At 39.3% G+C, this 19,657-nt stretch overlaps 1 protein-coding gene across 8 annotated transcripts in view; it reads left to right on the forward strand.

Moving 5' to 3' along the window:
• The window catches only part of lrrc7 (leucine rich repeat containing 7), an 87,674-nt gene extending 69,602 nt beyond the window's left edge, over positions 1-18,072 (forward strand). For 4 of the 8 annotated variants that reach the window (XM_030083290.1, XM_030083291.1, XM_030083292.1 and 1 more), the window contains 12 exons: positions 2,033-2,257; positions 2,375-2,597; positions 2,805-3,158; positions 3,701-3,946; positions 6,984-7,196; positions 8,675-8,842; positions 9,872-9,991; positions 10,184-10,388; positions 10,881-11,155; positions 12,454-12,546; positions 16,498-16,572; positions 17,962-18,072. In XM_030083290.1, coding sequence (XP_029939150.1) covers positions 2,033-2,257; positions 2,375-2,597; positions 2,805-3,158; positions 3,701-3,946; positions 6,984-7,196; positions 8,675-8,842; positions 9,872-9,991; positions 10,184-10,388; positions 10,881-11,155; positions 12,454-12,546; positions 16,498-16,572; positions 17,962-18,072 — 2,308 coding nt within the window. Of the gene's footprint in view, positions 1-2,032; positions 2,258-2,374; positions 2,598-2,804; positions 3,159-3,700; positions 3,947-6,983; positions 7,197-8,674; positions 8,843-9,871; positions 9,992-10,183; positions 10,389-10,837; positions 11,156-12,453; positions 12,547-16,497; positions 16,573-17,961 lie in introns of those variants that run through there. The other 4 variants (XM_030083294.1, XM_030083295.1, XM_030083296.1 and 1 more) reach the window with 2 other exon arrangements.
• Positions 18,073-19,657: the final 1,585 nt, after the last annotated feature.

Raw genomic sequence — 19,657 nt, forward strand, 5'->3', positions numbered from 1 at the left:
GAGCTCAGGTGGCTTTTGCATCCTGAGCTCACCCCCGTCTGTACACACTGCACCAATATTGTGCATTCACAGTCAGCCAAACCGCTTGCTCTGGCTACATCTTCAAACAAGCAGAAACATGTTTCAATCTCACGTTTATGAAATCTAGACACTAAACTGGATACTACTCAAAATATCCCAAGCATGGTCGCTACCTGATCCCAACTCATTTTTCATTTCACAAAGCTTACAAGTCTCTTTCAATTTATTATTTTCACTCTCCATAGCTGGCTTCCCCATTTGAACTCACTGTCTCAATTTTTCTAGCAACAATGCTTTATCCAAATCATCTTGCTGTCTGAGCCTGTGCGACTCCAGTTCCTTCTCTTTTTCTAACTGCTTGTGCAGGCAAAACAGCTCTTTCTGCTGTTCAAAGCTGACACTCCAATGGCTATGAGCAAGGCCCACATTGGTTTCAAAGTGATTCCTAGCATTCAGGGCATTTAAAAAAATATTCAGTTCAAGCAGGTTCGCCTTTTCAATAGCCCTGACATTCTCCTGTCACCAGCAAAAATTTTATATTGCTCAGTCATTTTAGTTAACTCAACTAGCATGCAGGGATGTATTATGAAAATAACTTGAAATGAATAAAATGTTTGTCATTGAGGATTTATGCAAAATAAAGAAAATATCTACATGTCTGACATATTTTGTGATGATTGATACTACTATGAAATGCAGCTACAAGTTCTGCAGTTTCAACACTAGAAGAGTGACTGCTTAAGCATAGTTTCTTCTGCTCGCTGGGTGCAACATAAGCAGCATGTTTCATCTTTGGAACAAGTACCTTTAAAGTGTAACGGTTCATGATGAACGGTTCATGAACGATTCATATTTTGAGGAATGCATTGCATGTTATTGTGACCCTTGTTCTGTTTTCACTGCCTCTTGTCAGTTCACCTGTGAGACTAAACACCCTCTCAGCCAAAGCCCACAAAGCTGCCATAGCCACAAAGTCTAATATAAACGGTTTTAAGCCGTGATCGAAAGTGTTCTTCCTACTGCTGCTTGATGAGGGCCTATGTTGAGGCTTTGAACATCATTATGAAAGAAACTTGAAGACTGGTTGCTGCCTCTATTGCCCCAGTTATTTTCTCCTCTCCACCATCATCACACTTACCCTGATATTCTGAATGTGACCAAGTGGAATTGACCAACAAGCTTTACAAAGCACGCAGCTGCAGAGAGTGGTGTGAGCTTTACAGCAGTAGGATACAAGAGCCCAGCAAAATACTGGTTCAGAATTCTTCTCTTTTTGACAAAAGGCTACAAGTAGTTTTCTTCAAAATCAGGAAGCTGACTGACAAAATCAAAGTGCAGGAAGACAGACAAAGGCATGGACATGGTATCATTCTTAAGCGTTTGATTATGTTCCACAAAACTCAGCAGATATCCATGCAGTGCACACAGACCTAGTATAGGGCCCTGGGACCGTAACAACTGGGAGTATAAGTAAGTTATCATACTTGACCTGATGGCATTGATGGTGACAGTTCTGCACAAAAAAGAAGATTAATTTAAAAGAAAATACAGTATAAATGGCAATGATTTCCTATTGTGCCTGTGCTAATTGTAGCACTTACTTCAAAATTGCCAGAAATCTACCAACTTTGTAATGTCACTGATAAGTGCTGTAAGTGCTGTAGATTATCTATTGTCAATTTATTAATCAAACATTTTTATTTGTAGTAGGGAAATAAAAGTATTTTTTTGGTTCTACAAATTATTGACTTCTTCTCTCATTATTTCAGACAATAAGCTACTTCCAGACCTCTGAATTTCACAGCCTATTTCATTAATTGTTAAATAGGGATAAATAACTGTGCAGAAATGAAATGGCTCAGTCTTATAAGTAGGTCATAATGATACTTTTTCACTTTGCCACAAAAATACAGATGTAGCTTTGCCTGTTGTAAAAGCTTACATTATTATAGTACTATTCAACACTATGGAAACATTGTCTGCATTTTATTTTTGTTTGTTTTGATGCAAGGTTGGAGGAAGGCACAGGGCCTTTGCCTGGCAGCTGGACGTATCACAACAACAAGGGAGAGCCAAACAGGAAGGATCAGCTCACTGTCAGTGGAGGAAACAAGGTGACCGTGGTGATGAGTAAAAGCTCAGACCGCCTGTCCCCCATGATGAAAGAGACAAGATCAAAGTTCAAGAAGTCACAGAGCATAGATGAGATTGATATTGGCTCCTACAAAGTCTACAGGTGGGTTTTCTTCACCTACCATTTTCAATATATATTGTCATGATGTGATATAAAGTTTTCTTGCACATTTTGGAAGATTGTCTATTTTTTTTCAAATATTCTTATCTCTGTGTTCAGTATTCCCATGGACAGCTATAGTTCATCCATTGAGCAGCAGACTAGTTTGGACCGTCAAGAGCTTCCTGGTTCTATGGAGCAGACCAACATGTCGCGGTCGCAGTCTGCCCCAATGTTGGACGATGAGTTGGGCTTCCCAGGACATGGAGTTGGTAACCAGAACCACCAGAAACCTGCCATCCCACAAAAGGCCTACCACTTTGACCAGAACTACAACCCCCAGGTTGGCTGAAGTTTTTGATCAGTGACAGAGCCAAACAAAAAGTATTTGTAGCAATTTATAGGCGATATTGTTATTTCTCATAAATTACATTTGGGAGTGAATATGGTAAACAAATGGAAGCACCCATCTCTTGGACACTATGTATGACAATAGCATGCTTGAAAACTTTACTGTGCCTAACATTTATCTCCAACTCTAACCAATCAGGTAACCATCGATCGCAGAGTACCTCCCCCGTTCCCCAACACACCAGATTATGTCAACCATTCATCGAAGGTTTTGGAGTATATAAATCAACCAGGGAAGACATTACCCAAGGAGCTTGTGAGCCCACGGTATCGTGCGTATCCACCACTGGAGATGTTTTCTTTCCCACAATCACCAATTGGTCAGGATGGCCCACCCAACCAGCAACAGCAGCAGCCAATCCCAACACAGCGCTCCAGGCCAGGATTTCTTAGGAGAGCTGATTCATTGGTGAGCTCCACCGAGCTTGCTTTGTTTCGCCGAGTCCATGAAGCCCAGCAGGAGGCTCTGCAGGAAGCTCAATACAGACAACAGGTAGGGTAGTACATGGTACATTTTTAATTATATGTATTAATTTATATATTTTTTTCAGAAACCTAGCAGATTTCAAAAGGGAGTTGCTATTTCATTTATGTGAAAAACAATTTACCACTTTCTGTGATGAAAAAAAAGCGGGTGGTGCCGAACAGTGAGATAAAATTAAAATATGTGGATTTGCCCTCTGTCCGTTACATATCAGTACATATATTTCATGTTTTTGGGGCTATTTTTCATGTTTGTAGGCTTAGAAGTGTATAAAGCATAGTGCTGTCTATCTTTACTGTATGGTGTGGTAAAAGTTAGACCTCAGCCCAGGCTGTGTCCTGCCTTTGGACATGGTTAGGGATTGACTGACCCTGAACAGTACAACGCATCATAGAAGATGGATGGATGGATGGATGAATGGATGGATGGATAGAAGAATGGATGAATGGTTGGACAGACAAATGGATGATTCTTGGAGTGTTCTTTCATATAGTCTAACATGTAATTTTGTTAATAATGAAGAAGCTCCTTTTCGCATCTCGTATCTTCAGGCAGACCCCCCTCATTACGCTCGGGCTCTTGCCTACTCATCCCCAATGGATCAAACAGGCGGCGCCAACATGGCTGACAGCCAGAGTCAGATGATGCACAACAAGAGAAATGGCCGCTACGATGACGACTATCCCACTTACCAGGAGCAAAAAAAGCCCATGATTGGTTATCCTACGAAGAGCCTGACTCAACGTCGCCCTTTGTCTGCCAGGAGCTATAGCACTGAGACCTACGGAGCATCTCAGGTATACTAACATGTTTCTCACAAGAGTTCCTGATTTAGATTACGTTAAAGCTGTGGTTTAAAGTTATAGTGCGTAACTTTAAATGTCTATGAATGTCCGTTTTAGCCAAGCCACTACTAGTGGAGATGACAAAATGCAGATTAAGCCAATCGGCTCTTCTAACATCTCGCGGGATTTTTCAATATATATAATTCTTGCTTTGCTTGCTTTGACAACATTCAAGCGCTGGCGCGCAGGAAATTACGCATTTTACGTCACAACAAGAAGGGAGGGGGAGGACACGCGGAGGGTTTCATAGCAACAGGCAGAGCTACGGCCGAGAAAGAGTCCTGAAGTGGATCCTACCACCAAAAAAAGCCTGGACGGTCGGCAGAAGGATTACTGGCAAAGAAGGAAAGTGACCGACGGAGCAGGCACCTTGTCTCCCGTTTCTAATAAGCTATTTGTGTTTCTGTGGCAAAAAAAGAAAACAATAATTACCTCTTTGGAAGAGTCCATCTTTTTTTCACCAGCTGTCCTTATTCACACAGAATAAAAATCGTTTCCAGTGGTGATTCGTGCTGTGGAAACGCAAATCACCGTAGCAGCGGTTGGGGGGAGAGTGGGAGGGGGGGGACACCTGGACACCTGGGCGTACGTCATGTGGAAGCGCCGGCTTTATTGTTGTAAGAACGCAGAATTACGATAGAGTTTGACCGAAGTTACATACTATAGCTTTAAAGGGATACTTAAACAATTTGGCAAATTGGCCCATTAAGCGCAATTCCTTAGTCATTTCGAGCAGCATGCTTACTTTTTTTGTGAGGGCTAGCTGTTGTTTATCCAGAGGTGAGTCGGGGAAGGTTTTCGGGACGGACACAATGGAAGTGAATGGTATTTTTTAAATATTAATGCAAAATTACCAGATTGAGTTGTTTATGTGAAGATTGCTAAGCCGGAACTACTTACTAAACATGGCATCTGGGCGTAGTGATTTCAAAAGAAAAAGTAGTTCCCAGTATTTACTTCAGTGTCGTAATGCTACAATATTATTTGTTGGTGTTCCACAGCGTAGTGAATGTGCGGATTATAACGTGTCCACCAAAGTGTTTTGGGGATGTTGGATTTTGTATTTGATGAGTTTGACGAGGGGAACCAAAAATACCATCCACTTCCATTGTGTCCGCTGCGAAGCCCTTCCCCAACTCACCTCTGAATAAACAGTAGCTCGCCCTCACAAAAAAAGTAAGTATGCTGTTTGAAATGACTAAGGAATTGCGCTAAATGGGCCAATTTGCCAAAATGTTGAAGTGTCCCTTTAATTTAACTCATTCATTACTTGCTACACGTTACTTTCAAGGCAATTATAACCACTTGAAATGTGTAAGCAAAACATTTATTCATTCAAGCCCTTTGTTGTTCAAAGTAATTTAGTGTAGATTGCACTCACAATATTATACATAGGATATTCATTTTTTAATATATATCAAACGTCAGTTTAATGTTGGCACAACAATAGCTTAAAACAAACAAGTGTAAACAGAAGATATTAGAAACAGTGCTCTATTTCTGGATGACAGGCATTTTTCAAAAATGGCAGCATTTGCTGTTTCCTCAAAATGTCACAATGTCACAGAGCAACTTTGACTTTGAAGACTCCTTGAAATTCCTCTGCAGAAGTTAGGTTTATCTTTAGTGTAGCCACTGTCTTTTCAAGAAAAACTTTCAGTTGATTTTGTTTTCTAAAAAAGATACCGTGACAGATAAAATTCAACATGATAGCTTTTTCAATTTTTCCATTTCCCACCCATTGTTCAGCTCTACATTTTTCCTAATAGTAGACTGAACAGAGTGGTGCAGGTGCCCTTAGCCTCAGAGATATTCCAGATCCTAAGGCAATCCCATGTCCATAAATAATCCCCATCAGGATGTTCTGGGATTGCCTTAAGTCAGACTTTCCCAAAATAGTCACAGGAGGTGTCCAGCAGCATACTGATGAGATGCACGAAGCACTTCATCTTGCACCTTTCAGCATGAGGAAGCAGGGCACCCGAAGAAAGCCAAGTGTAAGCATTTACTGCAGTCTTTCCTCTTTGTGCTACCATTCTCTTGTTTCATATAAAATGGAACTGCTAGCTATTGTGCTTCTCAGTAGCTGCTTCCACGTCCAAATTTGTATAAATGTTTCCAGTCTCATTGCTCTGTACACCACACTTGCTTGAACTGCAATATGCAAACAACTGCTGGATTTATTGTGCACAATTGTACACTTTGTTGAATTGTCCACTAATCAAGCAAAAGTCACATTAGTCCTGAACTTTCTAAGTACCTTCTAAACTAATAACATTCAGTCAGCATCACATGCACTTCAGGCTGATTTGCAAGCTCTAGGATGCAAGTAATGCATCTAGGATGTAAGATGTAAGATAGTATCCATCCATCCATAGATGGATGGATGAATGGATGGATGGATGCATGGATGGATGGATGGATGGATGGATGGATGGATAATATGTTTACATTCAACATTAGACTGCTAATTCACTACATGCAGTGGTACTTTCATTTTTCAACTCATAACATTGCACTGCTTGTCAGTATGTCTATAGAGAGCCCAGCCATCACAGCTGAAGACAATGAGCTTAATTAACTCCTTTTATATTATAACTGTTATATTTTTTGGAAGGCAAAGGAAAATTTAGTAAACATCAGAAAAATCCTGTATAAAAATGGTTTTTATTTATGGGGGCTTGCCAGCATGGGGAGCTCCCAGCATGATTTTTCCTTCTTGCTCAAAAATTGAGATCAAAGACTTAAGTCTTTGCATGTTTTATTTGTCCATTAGATGAACAATATTGACATTTATGCTGTTTTTTTGTTCTTGGAAGGTCAGTTTGAATGAAAAAAAGACAAAAAAGGAAGAAATAAATCACTACATATTTTACCTCTGCTTTCATCTCCACCAGATTTCCAGGAAAGTTGTTGCATTACAGCTAATAAATGTGCTCACTGACTTGTCTGTTATTGTATGTTCACACCTCTTTCCTCTTGTGTTTAGGCCCGCCCAGTGTCTGCTCGTCCTACAATGGCTGCTCTGCTGGAAAAAATGCCTCCGGACTACGCCCTTGCAACCTGCCCTGAGAAAGCACCTGATGACACCATTAAAGTAAGACCAGTCGTCCCACAGAAACCTGAAGACATCACCTCAAAGATGCCTGCTGATTGGAGGCAACAGCTACTCAGGCACATCGAGGCCAAGCGATTGGACCGGGTACGTCAGTGCATAGCAGACAGTCAAAAAGTACAGAAAAACACACGTAAATACACAGACACACACATTCAGGTATAGCATTTAGAGGCCCTCCCTGTCTGTATCTGTCTAAGTCTGTGTTGTAAGGTTGACCAGATTTGTGTCCGGCTGCATGTGTCCACTCCACACTGTCACTGTGCCTAGCCGACCACACTCACTACTGAATAACAGCGGTAAAACATCTTAATCGTTTTGTATAACCACATTCAGTTTTAAGTCTCTTTAGTGCCTGAAACCAACATTATAAGACATTTTATTTTATGATACAGCCTTTATTTTAAGTCCACTCTTGAAACATAACTCCACATGTCCATATTGAATGCTTGGCAATCAACATTTTATCTTTATTTAAAAAACTTGTTGTAAACATCTCAGAACTAATCCAATGAGAAGTGCCATATTTGAGGAACAGTACGTGAAAAGCCTGGTCTGTATAAACATTTTATAAAAGTAACAGGCTCCAGTCAATATTTGCTTTTTTTAATACAGCAAGATGTACTTAACTTTTATGAGAAGAAAGTATTTTACTTTTCAATTGATCAGACAAAAAAAAATACATTGAATTTGAATACATTGTTTTAAAGTGGCTTGTAAACACTTTATATTTTTTCTTTAGACAAAGGCAGAGTCGTCCATGTCATTAGTTTTTTGTTTTTTTTTTTTGTCTTTCTTCCAACTTCATGTTTACTGCTCAGACATGAGAATGCTCCTGGTTCTGTCACCTTTCACTGAAAAATCAAGTTAATAAATATTCCAAAATGTCAATGTAATTATTTAAAGCAATTTTTTCATCAGTTAGAACAATCAGACCTGGTTGGAAGGAGGTGTGATCCGCAAGTTATATATCATAATCAAAAAGAAACAAGAACGATAAGAAAAATATGTCCTTAAATAAAATGTGAAATTTAAAAAAAAAAAAAAAAGGCATTGATATTTACCACATTATATGGTGCAAAAAAACATTCATACTACTGAACTATAATTTTTTTGGTATTAGTGGTGTTGCAGCATTGGATGTCATCATTCCCTTTACATAAGTGAAATATGTCATAATAATACGGGTTTTTATTCAGGGCTTTGAATTGTCTATTGAAACAGCCATACATGTTAGAAGATAACTAATCTTATAATTAACAGACTAATCTTGGAATGAAGTGATCCACTTGTTGCTTGTATGACACAATGTTCTATGTGTATTTTCCAATCACGAGCTAACATTTCTCTGTGCTTTTAGCAATTATGCACTGTTGTTGTTGTTGTTGTTGTTGTTGTTGTTGTTTGAACAGTGTTATTGTTTGTGTGTTTCTTTGTTTGTTTGTTTGTTTCTTTGGTTGTGGAGCTCACAGTGTGTTGTCGCCACGCTGCAGCCCGCTGTATTGGCTCCGCCTCCCTTCCCTCCACATTCACCCATGTCGTGTGATGTTGTCTTCTCCAATCAGAGTGGTGTCCTAAAGCACAACACGCTCACGCTGGGCATGCTCTGTCAGGGCGGGGGTCACGGCCAGGGGCGCAGCAGCACTTTGAACTTTAACCTTTACAATAACACTAAGCATGAGCCCCCTGCTGGCCGCTGGCTGCCACTACCTCCTCCTCCGTCTGCTAACACTGTGAGTATACCGATAAGAACAATGGATCCCTTGTACTGCTGTTATTACCGCATACATGGGAAATTGCAACGAACTGCAGTCTTAGGAACCATCAAACTGCGAATACCGTGAACTCAGATGTAACATCTGAATTACTCAGATGTTTGCTGTGTAATAGTTTAATTTAGTTTAACTACCTTATTTACATTGTGAGTCAATTAAATGAGTCGGGTAAGTCTTATTTTTTAAACTTTCAAATTTTGTTAATGTCGCATTTGTTTGAATTCTGCCATACAAACTTTGACCCACACCAAAATAACAGAAAAAGATGAAGGGGTAAAACCAAGTTCACTTTCAAGCAAACAGAGTACAAACCAGTGTAAATAAATCTCTCAATGGCTATGATTTCAATCAGAACTGCTATACTTGCAGCAAATCTGCTTCTGTTTTGTCTTTATGTACATTTTACGCACTTGAAAATCATTCTGTTGTGTTTTTATGGATGTTACCAACATTGTCTTGCATTTTTTGTACATAATATGATCTTTGTTTGCTTCTGTCAGTCAAGGGCTCCATAAAATGCATGTTAGAGTGATGCTTGATTAGATAAACCTACATGTTTCTGTGGAAATGCAAAATGGTTCATCAGATTATTGTCAGTGTTTTATGGCAAGAGACATCATGCAAATATAATGTGGAAGGAACTCCGGCAATATTTGTTTAACAGTTATTTGGGACAGATCAGAATATCAAAATTGGAGGAAAAAAATATAATTTTCAATACATGCTGGTGTGAACACAAAGCAAACCCAAACTGATGTTCAGTGTTTTTCTTTTATAGTTGAGTTTTCAATATCCACAGTGAAATTGATAACTTAACTGATCTTGATCCGAGTTTTTTTTAAATCTTGTTATCAGAAGAACTTGTTCACAACTAAAAATGACAGACTCTGGCAGAAAAATGAAACCCAAGCAGACAGACAAAAGACAAAGCCCAATTTGTGTTTTGGTAACAGTCGCTTTCTTTCTCTCTGTCTCATCCTCTTTTAGACCCCATCCCAGCAGGCTGCCATGCTGGACAACGACCAGGAGGGATTATCAGGGAGCAACCAATGGGCTCCGTACTCTCTTGGCAGGAGGGATGTTCCACCTGACAACCTCATGAAAAAGGTGACAGCTATTGTCCATCTCACCTCTTCTTCTAACCTACTTTGGTATTTTGGGGGCTCTTATTTATTTAGAGACATCTTTTCAAAATTACAATGTCAAGACCTGGACTAACAAAAGTAAATTTAAAAAAAAAAAAAAAAAAGAAAAGAAAACTAACAACAGAAACAGAATAATCTCCTCATCGTTCCACAGAGTGCACATTCACACAATCCTTCCCACCAATCACACAACACCATGATCGTCACCTCCTCTTCCTCCTCCTCGGCCACTACGCCTCATCGTGTGGTTGTGCAGCAGGGCTACGACGGGATGGTGAACAAGGGGGGTCAATACCAACCAGGGATGCCCCTGTCTGTAGTACCCGCTGTAGGCCAGTACCAAGGCAACATGTCTCAAGGTAAAGAAGAATGACAACAAGCAGTTGTATCCTTTTATGCATGTACAGATTTATTAGCAATTAGTAGTAAATTTTGGGCTTTTTTTTTTTTTTTTTTTTTTTTTTTACATTTTAACAAATCACACAACAAGTTTGTTTTGTGTTTTGGTTGATTGGTTTGCTCATCCATCAGTTGATTACTTAATATTACTTAGTACTCATTCCAGGTTTGTAACCGAACAAATACAAATATTGTTGATCAGGAAGTCCTACACCTACCACAAAGTGCTACTTGATATCTGACCAAAGTATACTGGGCTACTTGCTACTTGTCTCTCACCTGACAAATCACATGCCGCATGCACATAAATGTATGAATATCAATTCAAAAAAAAAAAAAAAAAAAAAAAGAAGCATAAAATGTATCATATTTCACACCAAAACTATGTGAACAATAAATGATTATGTAGCTTCAACTTCAGCAGCTAGCAGCCTCTTTTTCACTCTGTACAGGCCATCCTAACCCTGGCCAGGCTTACCCAAGTTCTGGTCTGCCCATGGCCCTGTCCCCATCTGGAAACCAGCCCCAGTATCATGGCAACCCCCATACTTCCCACTCCTCCCATCAGCCCGCCCTGCCTGCCACAAACCCACAGTATCATGGCAACCAGGGCATGGTCCACAGTAACCAGGTTGTGATGACCACCCACACCAACCCAAGGCCTCAGAGCGCCCGCTGCCTCCTTCAGACTAAAGGCCAGAAGAGCACGGATGGTTTCCAGGAGCAGGTACCTGTCTGTCTGTCTGTCTGTCTGTCTGTCTGTCTCTCTGTTTGTGTCTCTGTCTGTTTGTCTGTCTGTCTGTTGTTCCATCTGTCAGCCTGCTGCAGCCACATCACAGGTTATATTGGAGGTCTGTTTAAAAATATGCTTTAAAAAAAACAAACAAAAAAACTAATACTGTAATCACTAGGTTGTAAATCACTTTTTTTTTTTTTTGCTGTAATCCCATTTAGTCACACAAACTGAACATAATATTGGTGCAGCTCCCAACATTTTATGACTTTCTTAAAAAATACCGAAACCTGACTTACAATCACAAACCAATCCTTGATATACAAAAAACATTCCTCAATGTAAATTTAGACTTTAGAGAGAAACCGTCTTAAAAAAATATTTAAATCAACATTAACGTATGATTAATTCAACCTCATGTCTTTCATTTGCTGCAATACATGCATTGATCCTGCAAAAACAGCAACTGTAAGCCATCGTGCTACTGCATATTGGCTTCTTCTTATTGATTCATGGAATCATGAAAGACAACAAACAAACAGCCCAGATTTAATGAGATCCTGTTCATATAAATAGATTGCTATTTTAGTTTTATTTGCACTTTGTAGATGAACAACTAAGAATAAGACCATGACTAACGTCACAAGCAAACACTGAGCGATAGGATGGAGCACATACTCAAATCTGATGCCACGAAGTTTGACGTGTTGGTGGAAGACATTATAGCAGCAGTAAAATGAAATAAAATCATTCAGTGTAGGTGTAAACAGAGGAAAACTAAAATTCTTAGTCTGAAGACCTACTGTATGTCATTTGATGACGACAAGGTGGCTTTAGATTGGATGGGACAAAGATTTATAATAATAATACTGAGACAAAATATCAGAGACATAAGTTGTCAAAATACAATTCACAAAGCCTGCTGGTAATCTCAACAAAGTCAGAGATGTCATCACTGTTTAATGAGTTTAACTTATTTGCATCATTGTTCCACCACAGAAGGACATGTAAGGTCATTTCTATCATTACCAGCGAATTTTTTTGCCTGCCTGCATTAACTAATCAAACACACACAAAAAAGCAGTAATAATTGTTGCTCAATTGTTTGCTGCCAAAAGCTGACGACCTCCAATATAACTGCCAAAGTGTGTTGCACATCACAGGAAAGCACTCGTCCACGTGTTGTTTTTGTGTTTGCGCAGTGATTTTCACGATTTTCATGTTTCACTTTCAGTTGTCTTTCTTCCTTCTTTTTTCTGTTCTTTTTTTCCCTCTCCCTTCTCTCTCTGTAGTTGTGTGTGAGAATAGAGAAGAACCCTGGTCTTGGTTTCAGTATATCTGGCGGCATCAGCGGCCAGGGGAACCCCTTCAAACCCTCCGACATGGTACGACCTGACCCGGCCCACCAGCCAATCACAGCCTCCCCGGCTTTACCTCAGAGTTGCCATGGAAACTGCTGCTCGCTACCGCAGTGCCTTCTCTATCTATCTATCTGTCTGTCTCTCTGTCGATCTGTCTGTGGGGCAGCAGTTCACCTGGTTAACTTTGAGTCTGTGATGTTAGCATCCCTTTTGATAATTATTTAAATATAAATCATGATTTAAAAAAAAAACGGAGGATAAATCAATGTTTATTTCATGAAAACACGACTGTGAACTGCATGCCATGAAAAATAAAAAGAAAGAGGGAATTGAAATTATAATCTGAGTTTATAATGCAACATCATGCTTGCAACAGGTGCAATGGATGCAGTGTATTTCACCCGATCACAACTTTCAAAATAAAGCCCTACTGTAATTATTTTAAGATCAGAAATATATTTTAATATATGTGGATCTTCAAAGCCAAGAGGTAACAATAATACTCTTTATTTAATCACACCCTGCATGGATCCACATATTCTGGGGTATGCAAGAGTAATCATATCTATATATGGTAAGCTATTGGTCTGCCTCTTTTGATCAATATGATACTTGAATATGACATATCACTTTCAGGCTTTTCATAGCCTCGCACAACCAGCTTTTAAATTTTCTGTGTCTGAAACATGTATTAAGCACGATAAACCTAGACGTCTGCACCGACATGAACATGCATTTCAACACATGGCAGTAGTCTCATTTCTGCTCCTGAGTTTGACTGGCCATGTCGGTGAGTGCCTGTATTGATAGCCTGTTGGGGTTGCAGCTCCCTCAGGCTTGCTGCACATGGCTGTCTGTCCTAGAAACACGCCGCTACATTCAGTCTAAAAGAGCAAGCCTGCTCACCGAGCTCTGACTGCTATTTTAAGAAGCTCTGCTTAGTTCTGGGACACCGTGGGTGATTTTAGATGTTCAACACTTTGATCTGGGGATGGGGAGGTATGACAGACTTTACTGACTGTTATTCTTAGTTGCTGATGAGACAGGCGTCTATAAATGGAAAGCCCACAAGAAAAAGAATTCTTCAAACATTCAGCCTCTGTGACAAACTGCAAAGTTTATTCAAGTTGGGAATTAGACAGATCGCACTGAAACTGTCAATTCATCTTTTTTTTTTTTTACGCAGACAACTGGTGATACAGTTGCTGACGCTTGCAGTTATTTTATCATTCCCTTCACGACTTGTATCCATAAGGCCTCCACCAGCTGCAGTTTGTACATTATTAATACGCTGTTACACAGGCAGAAAAGGGAGTCAATGCAGATGAACAGTTCCTCAAAGGATGCTGTTGATTTTTTTCAAGTGATTACAGTATACTGACAGTATGTGTGGGCCGAGGTATTGATTAAGAAGAACATACCTTATTTACCAGTTTGTCAGTATAGAATGATTTACCTCATTTGACTTTAGCGTTTATTGAAACTATACATACTGGAGCTTTTGCCAACCTCACTGTGAATGCTTAACATTGCCTGTCAGTCACTGCTGATCTTCTGGGTTTCTCCAGCGATGTCAGCTCATGTCAGCATTTCCACAGAGTCATGAACTTGCAGTATGTATGGTATAACCGTTCTGGAGTGAAAAGGACAACATCTACAGCACAGAAGTCATCCATATGGACCCACAGGGTCCAGAGGGATGATTTTTGACATCTGTCAAAGAGATAGTACCACCACAAAGCAGAAGCTTCTGTTCTTCTGTTTCCTCGTCTGTCTCTCTTTTGTGGAGGTTCCACCCTCATGTGAAGCATGAAGGATTCAAAATAATAAGAAATACAATAAAACTCATGTATTTTGGGTACATGCCTCAATTTGTGACTAATTTTATCTAAGAGCTGCATTTGAATATAGTTTGATCATCTTTTGTGACCTATTTCTGAAACCGTATCTGGGTTGTTTGGGCTCTTTGCACAGATACGTCTGTGACTATTTTAGTCAAAAGAAGACTGTATCAGTTTTAAGGCTAAACTGACTCAACGCCTGAATAGTTAAAAAGGACTCTGTTTGAAAACAGCTTGACTACTGAATTATACATCTATGGTTTTGATCCTTCCAAGCCAACTACAGCCAGAACTGTTTCACTAGATTGTGGCTCCCCTTGGTGGCTGGTTAGTAATTTGCTTTTGTGGATTATAATATCCACAAGGAACCAACAACACATGCAACACTTACATATAGTTCGTGAGCACATGCATTGGCTGGGCATATACTGCATTTTAGTTGTGTTCTATGTCATTTTTTTCTTTCTTTTTTTTTTTTTCCAGTTATAATTTTCTTTTTCTGTTCGAAAAATTTCTTGAACGTAATGCAAAATGTACTTCTCAGAGCAGCGTTTCCTGATCTTGTTGATCGGCGCATTTTTTATTCACTGAACTCTAAAATATATGAAATGACTATCTAACATGTAAGCTTAGCCACAAGGACTAAGTGAAAATGTGGATTTAGGCCTCAGCAAGTACAAATTGTAGCTCCATCCTTGTGTTATCAGAACTATGTTCTTTCTTTTTTTTTTCCTCTTTTTTTTTAACCCTGATCCAGCTAAGGAACATTAAATGAGGGTTTTAAGGAAACAGGGTTTTCTGCTTAAATTTGGGGTTTGAATGTTGGGAGACCCAGTTTTTTGTTGGTGTGTTTGTTACATATGGTGCTGTTGCACACTGAGCTGCCATTAATAACTAATTTATCAACTCTATATGTTATCACTAGACTGCAAAAAGCTTTCTCAGAATTGTCCTTTTGTGTAAAAACAAGTTTTTCTTTTTTTCTTTTTTTAACTACAATTGGAGGAGCATATTGAAGATGGAAGGTTTTTGCCAGATGTGGCAGCTTTGTGTGAAACTGTTTTAATGTAGAAATAACTGTGACTAACACTATGCTGTTTCAGCTGCTTACAAACTGATTTGTGATATGCAGTGAGCTCCATATGAAATCAAAGAAGACTTGGTTTTAACTTCAACATTTTGTGAATGACACAAACTGCCAAAAGCAAAAAAAAAAAAAAGAAATTAAATATGTAAGTGGAAATACAGAAATAAGCCTGTCTATAGATGCATATGAGGCTCACTCTATTAATGCCGATGTTGCCGCAAGCAGTAACTGAACTAATACCTCGAATGCACACTTCTGAAACCTGCGATTTATGTGTTTGTTTCTGCATTCACTCACAGACTGTAGTGCGTAGTTGCTGCTGCACTATCACTACCACATTGTACTGTTCTTGGTTAACTGGTGTCACTTTTATATGGCACATTTATCTGTTCAGTTCACTCCCGTGTGTTCAACATGTACGCCACCTGTTGAACCATGAAGACACAACTGCATTGTCCCACACTTTCTGTGTTCGAAAACATCTTTCAGCTCTTGGTGAAAAGATGTTGGTGTTTTTACAATCTCTGCCTTGGGTTACTAAGGGAAAATACAGGGGATGAAATCTCTTCTGCCCACCCTACTTCTTTCCTCTTGATAAAAGTCATCTCACATCTATACTCCTTCCTGCATTCTTTATATATTTGATCTATTCCTAATTTTCTCTCTCTCTGAACTCATATCTGTACAAATCCATATCTATATGAATAGCTGAAAACCCATTTTGACATGTCTTTTGGGAGGAATGTATAACTCAGGCATTAGAAATTTGAAGATAACGAATGCAACACAACAAAGCACAACTACTGAAGTGCTATATTTATCAGCAACTCGCAGTTTCATTGTCAATAGCATATTTGCATCCTTTGCATGCCTCTCCAAATTTAAAACAAAGAAATTGTTGAAAAGATTGGTTGACTTGCCATATAATTTTGGCAGAAATGTGATTTGTTTTGGGGGCGGGGGTACTGAGATGAGAATGAGAAAGGCAAAGATTCTAAACCATCGTGTCCCTGTGTTGTCCTAACGGTGTATCATTTTGACTTATAGGGTATCTTTGTTACTAGGGTACAGCATGATGGGCCCGCAGCCTCTGCCCTGCAGCCCGGAGACAAGATACTGAAGGTAACACACTCATGGAAACACAAACACCCCCACTCCTCCTCATTCTCTCCCAACCATTCCCATCGTCTTTAAATAGTGATGCAGGACATTCAGCAGGAAAGACAAGTCCTAGCATTCACCTTAAAAGCATGTTTATCTTGACATCGTGTTACTAAGGCCTCCCAGCTGATGCACAAAGTCCCAGATAAGCCGCAATGCTGATCATTGTTCAGCTCATGTTTTCATGTGTTGGCTTTATTTGTACTGAGGATGAGTGTAGAAAGCTTAACTTCCCCCCCGTTGTATATTACACATCTTGTGTTTATATTATTCAGAAATTTGGCATGATTCTCTGCTACATTTATTTGTATTTAGTCAATAGCAATAGACACACATATATTACAGTCATAAGTGACTGTAACTCGTGTGAAGCTACAATGGTGGTAATTCAGTCAACTAATCTGATGCTACAGAATAATACTGACAGATTTGATATCCATTATTATCATGAAGCATTTTGATTGAAAGACGTTTAGGGATGTGCGAAGAACTGAACATAAAATGCAGATGCATAAAATATAATGCACAGATAGATAGATAGATAGATAGATAGATAGATAGATAGATAGATAGATAGATAGATATTATTCACAAAGGAATGTAGATACCATTTCAGATTCCCAAAGCAAGACGTATTCATATTTTTTGTGAAACCAGTACTGCTTTCGTACATTTAGATTAATGTTAGGTTTGTCAAGAGGTTAATGAAATGACAAGGTACAGAAAGAGCATTCATGAAAAAGCAAAGTTTCTCAGAAGTAAATATAGTCAACGGCTCACAAATGAGCAGAAAGTTTAAGATATTTTAGACTTTAAGGATTAACCAAATAAACACTTTATTTGTACCCTCCCTTTTTGGAAATGGTGTTGCCTGTAAAAGTGGTAAGAAATTGTAGTATATTGGTCACACCTCTCATTCTCTAATATTAATAAAAACAGAAAAGGATTGTGTTTAGAGCTCAAACTTGATACGTCAGCACTTTTGCTATGACAGAAATAACCCGTCTCCCCTTTGTGCCTCTTTCCTCTCATGTGTTCCTCCCCTTTCATCTTCTCTCCACAGATGTACAGTTTAGTCGGATGAACTCATCTAAAAGCCCTTTTTTGTCTTTACCCCTTCTCTTTCTACAGCATGACTGTGTAGCTCCTCCTCTTCTCTCTCTTTTCCCCAACAGTGATGTGTTACTGAGATAGTGATGGCAGTGACCCTCCATCCTTCCACAAACACTAACACATAAACATGTGTATGGAAAAAAACAAAAGAAAAAATACTGCAGCACACATACCTCTCTCTATACATACATGCACACACACACACGCTGTTGACTGTGCTGCATGTTTGCCTTGCAGGCTAATGGACATAGTTTTTTACACATGGAGCATGAGACAGCCGTCTCTCTGCTGAAGAGTTTCCAGCGGACTGTGGACTTGGTGGTTCTGCGAGACAGCAGCACGCGCTAAAAAAAAAAAACAAAAAAAGTTGCTTTTTTTTTTTTTTTTTTTTTAACAAACAAAAAAATCAATACAACAACGCTTCTCTTCTCTGCTCATCGTCATCCCACGCCACCAAGTTGTGGAACTGGAAAAGAAAAAAAGCTGCCTTTTTTTTTTTCAAACTTCTTTTTGAGGGAATATAGAAACATTCATTTGCCTATTGCTGGAACAAAGGCAAATTCCCGTGCCAAATGTACCACAGAAAACATATCGGCTCTTCTGCCTACCGGCGATCAGGGACCTGGTCGACGGGTGGATGGACCCCCGAGGACTCGACTCTCTGAGATCCTACAGGGTTGCTGCAGTTTAGATTTGGTGGTTGGCTTGTTATTAGGCAGTCATCTGATTGGTCATCATTTTGTTTTTGTTTACTAGTGAGAGCTTTAGGGAAATTTATTGCTCTTCTCCAGTGCAATTTTTGCTTTTCAAAAAATGTTTTTGTGTAGCACATGGTTCACAACCCATCGTCTTTATTTTAGATACTTTTTTTGTTTTAAATCTTCAGCCATTATTTATTATTCATTGTTTTGGCTTTTTTTTTCTTTCTGCCATGTGCACAATTTCTTTTGTTATTCCCTGCAGATACTATTGCCTCCCATGTACAGAAATGGAAAACGTAGGACTTTCTGCCTTGTGTACATATATATAGATTCAGCTTTCTATAGCTGCACTCTCCAGGGGCCTGAACAAAGACCTCTAAAAGTTTATGATGAATAGAATTATTGTTGATAAACTATATTCTAAATTATTCTCCTGTTGATGCACAGGAATCATTTCTCCAAATGGTAACATTTTTAAAGTATATCACTATTTTATCTGTATAGAAAACACTTTTCACAGTTCATCACTGCTACTTGTTTTCTTTCTGTTTTTAAAGGTGTTGCTTGCACAGCTGTGCTGAAAAGAGCTAAAGCAATATTTCTGAGGCTCAGCCCCTTGAGCTTTTCCGCAGAGCCTAACTTATCCTGCAGTGCCATCTATCGAGCCAGTCATGCTAATGTTTACACACACACTGCCATGCACATGAACCAACGGGCAAACATACATAGACTTCTGTTGCCCCACTCACAACACTGATGCCATGGTGCAGAGAGGGTACTTCTGCACAGTGAAGGCCTGTTTGTAATTTCGCCTAATTTTAGAGTACGATTTGTCTCATGAAACCAGCTAAACTCAACACTGATGATCGTAATATTACCTGTGCCATCTTTGAGCTCCTCTCTTTCACTGTTATCACATCCCTTTTTTGATGTTTGAGTTGTATTGAAAAGATGCAGCATGCTTTCATATCATTGATCACTGGGAGCTTGACGTTCTATAGTGGCTTTTTGTCCTCTCTCCACTTGGAAAGACTCTGTATCACAGCACTAAGAGCTATCACCGGTGCCATATCGACCCTCTGCCATTCTGTGGTGATAGCCACACAAGCCCACAACACACGAGTGTTTTCTTCTTTGTGGCTCAGATCTGATGATTGCATAGCGAGAGCGGGAGCTTGGCTTCTGTGAGTCAGGAGATTGTTTTTAACTGTTGTCCCAGCTTCAAATCCAGA

This window comes from Salarias fasciatus, chromosome 23 (assembly GCF_902148845.1).
Source record: "Salarias fasciatus chromosome 23, fSalaFa1.1, whole genome shotgun sequence".
Lineage (NCBI taxonomy): Eukaryota > Metazoa > Chordata > Actinopteri > Blenniiformes > Blenniidae > Salarias > Salarias fasciatus.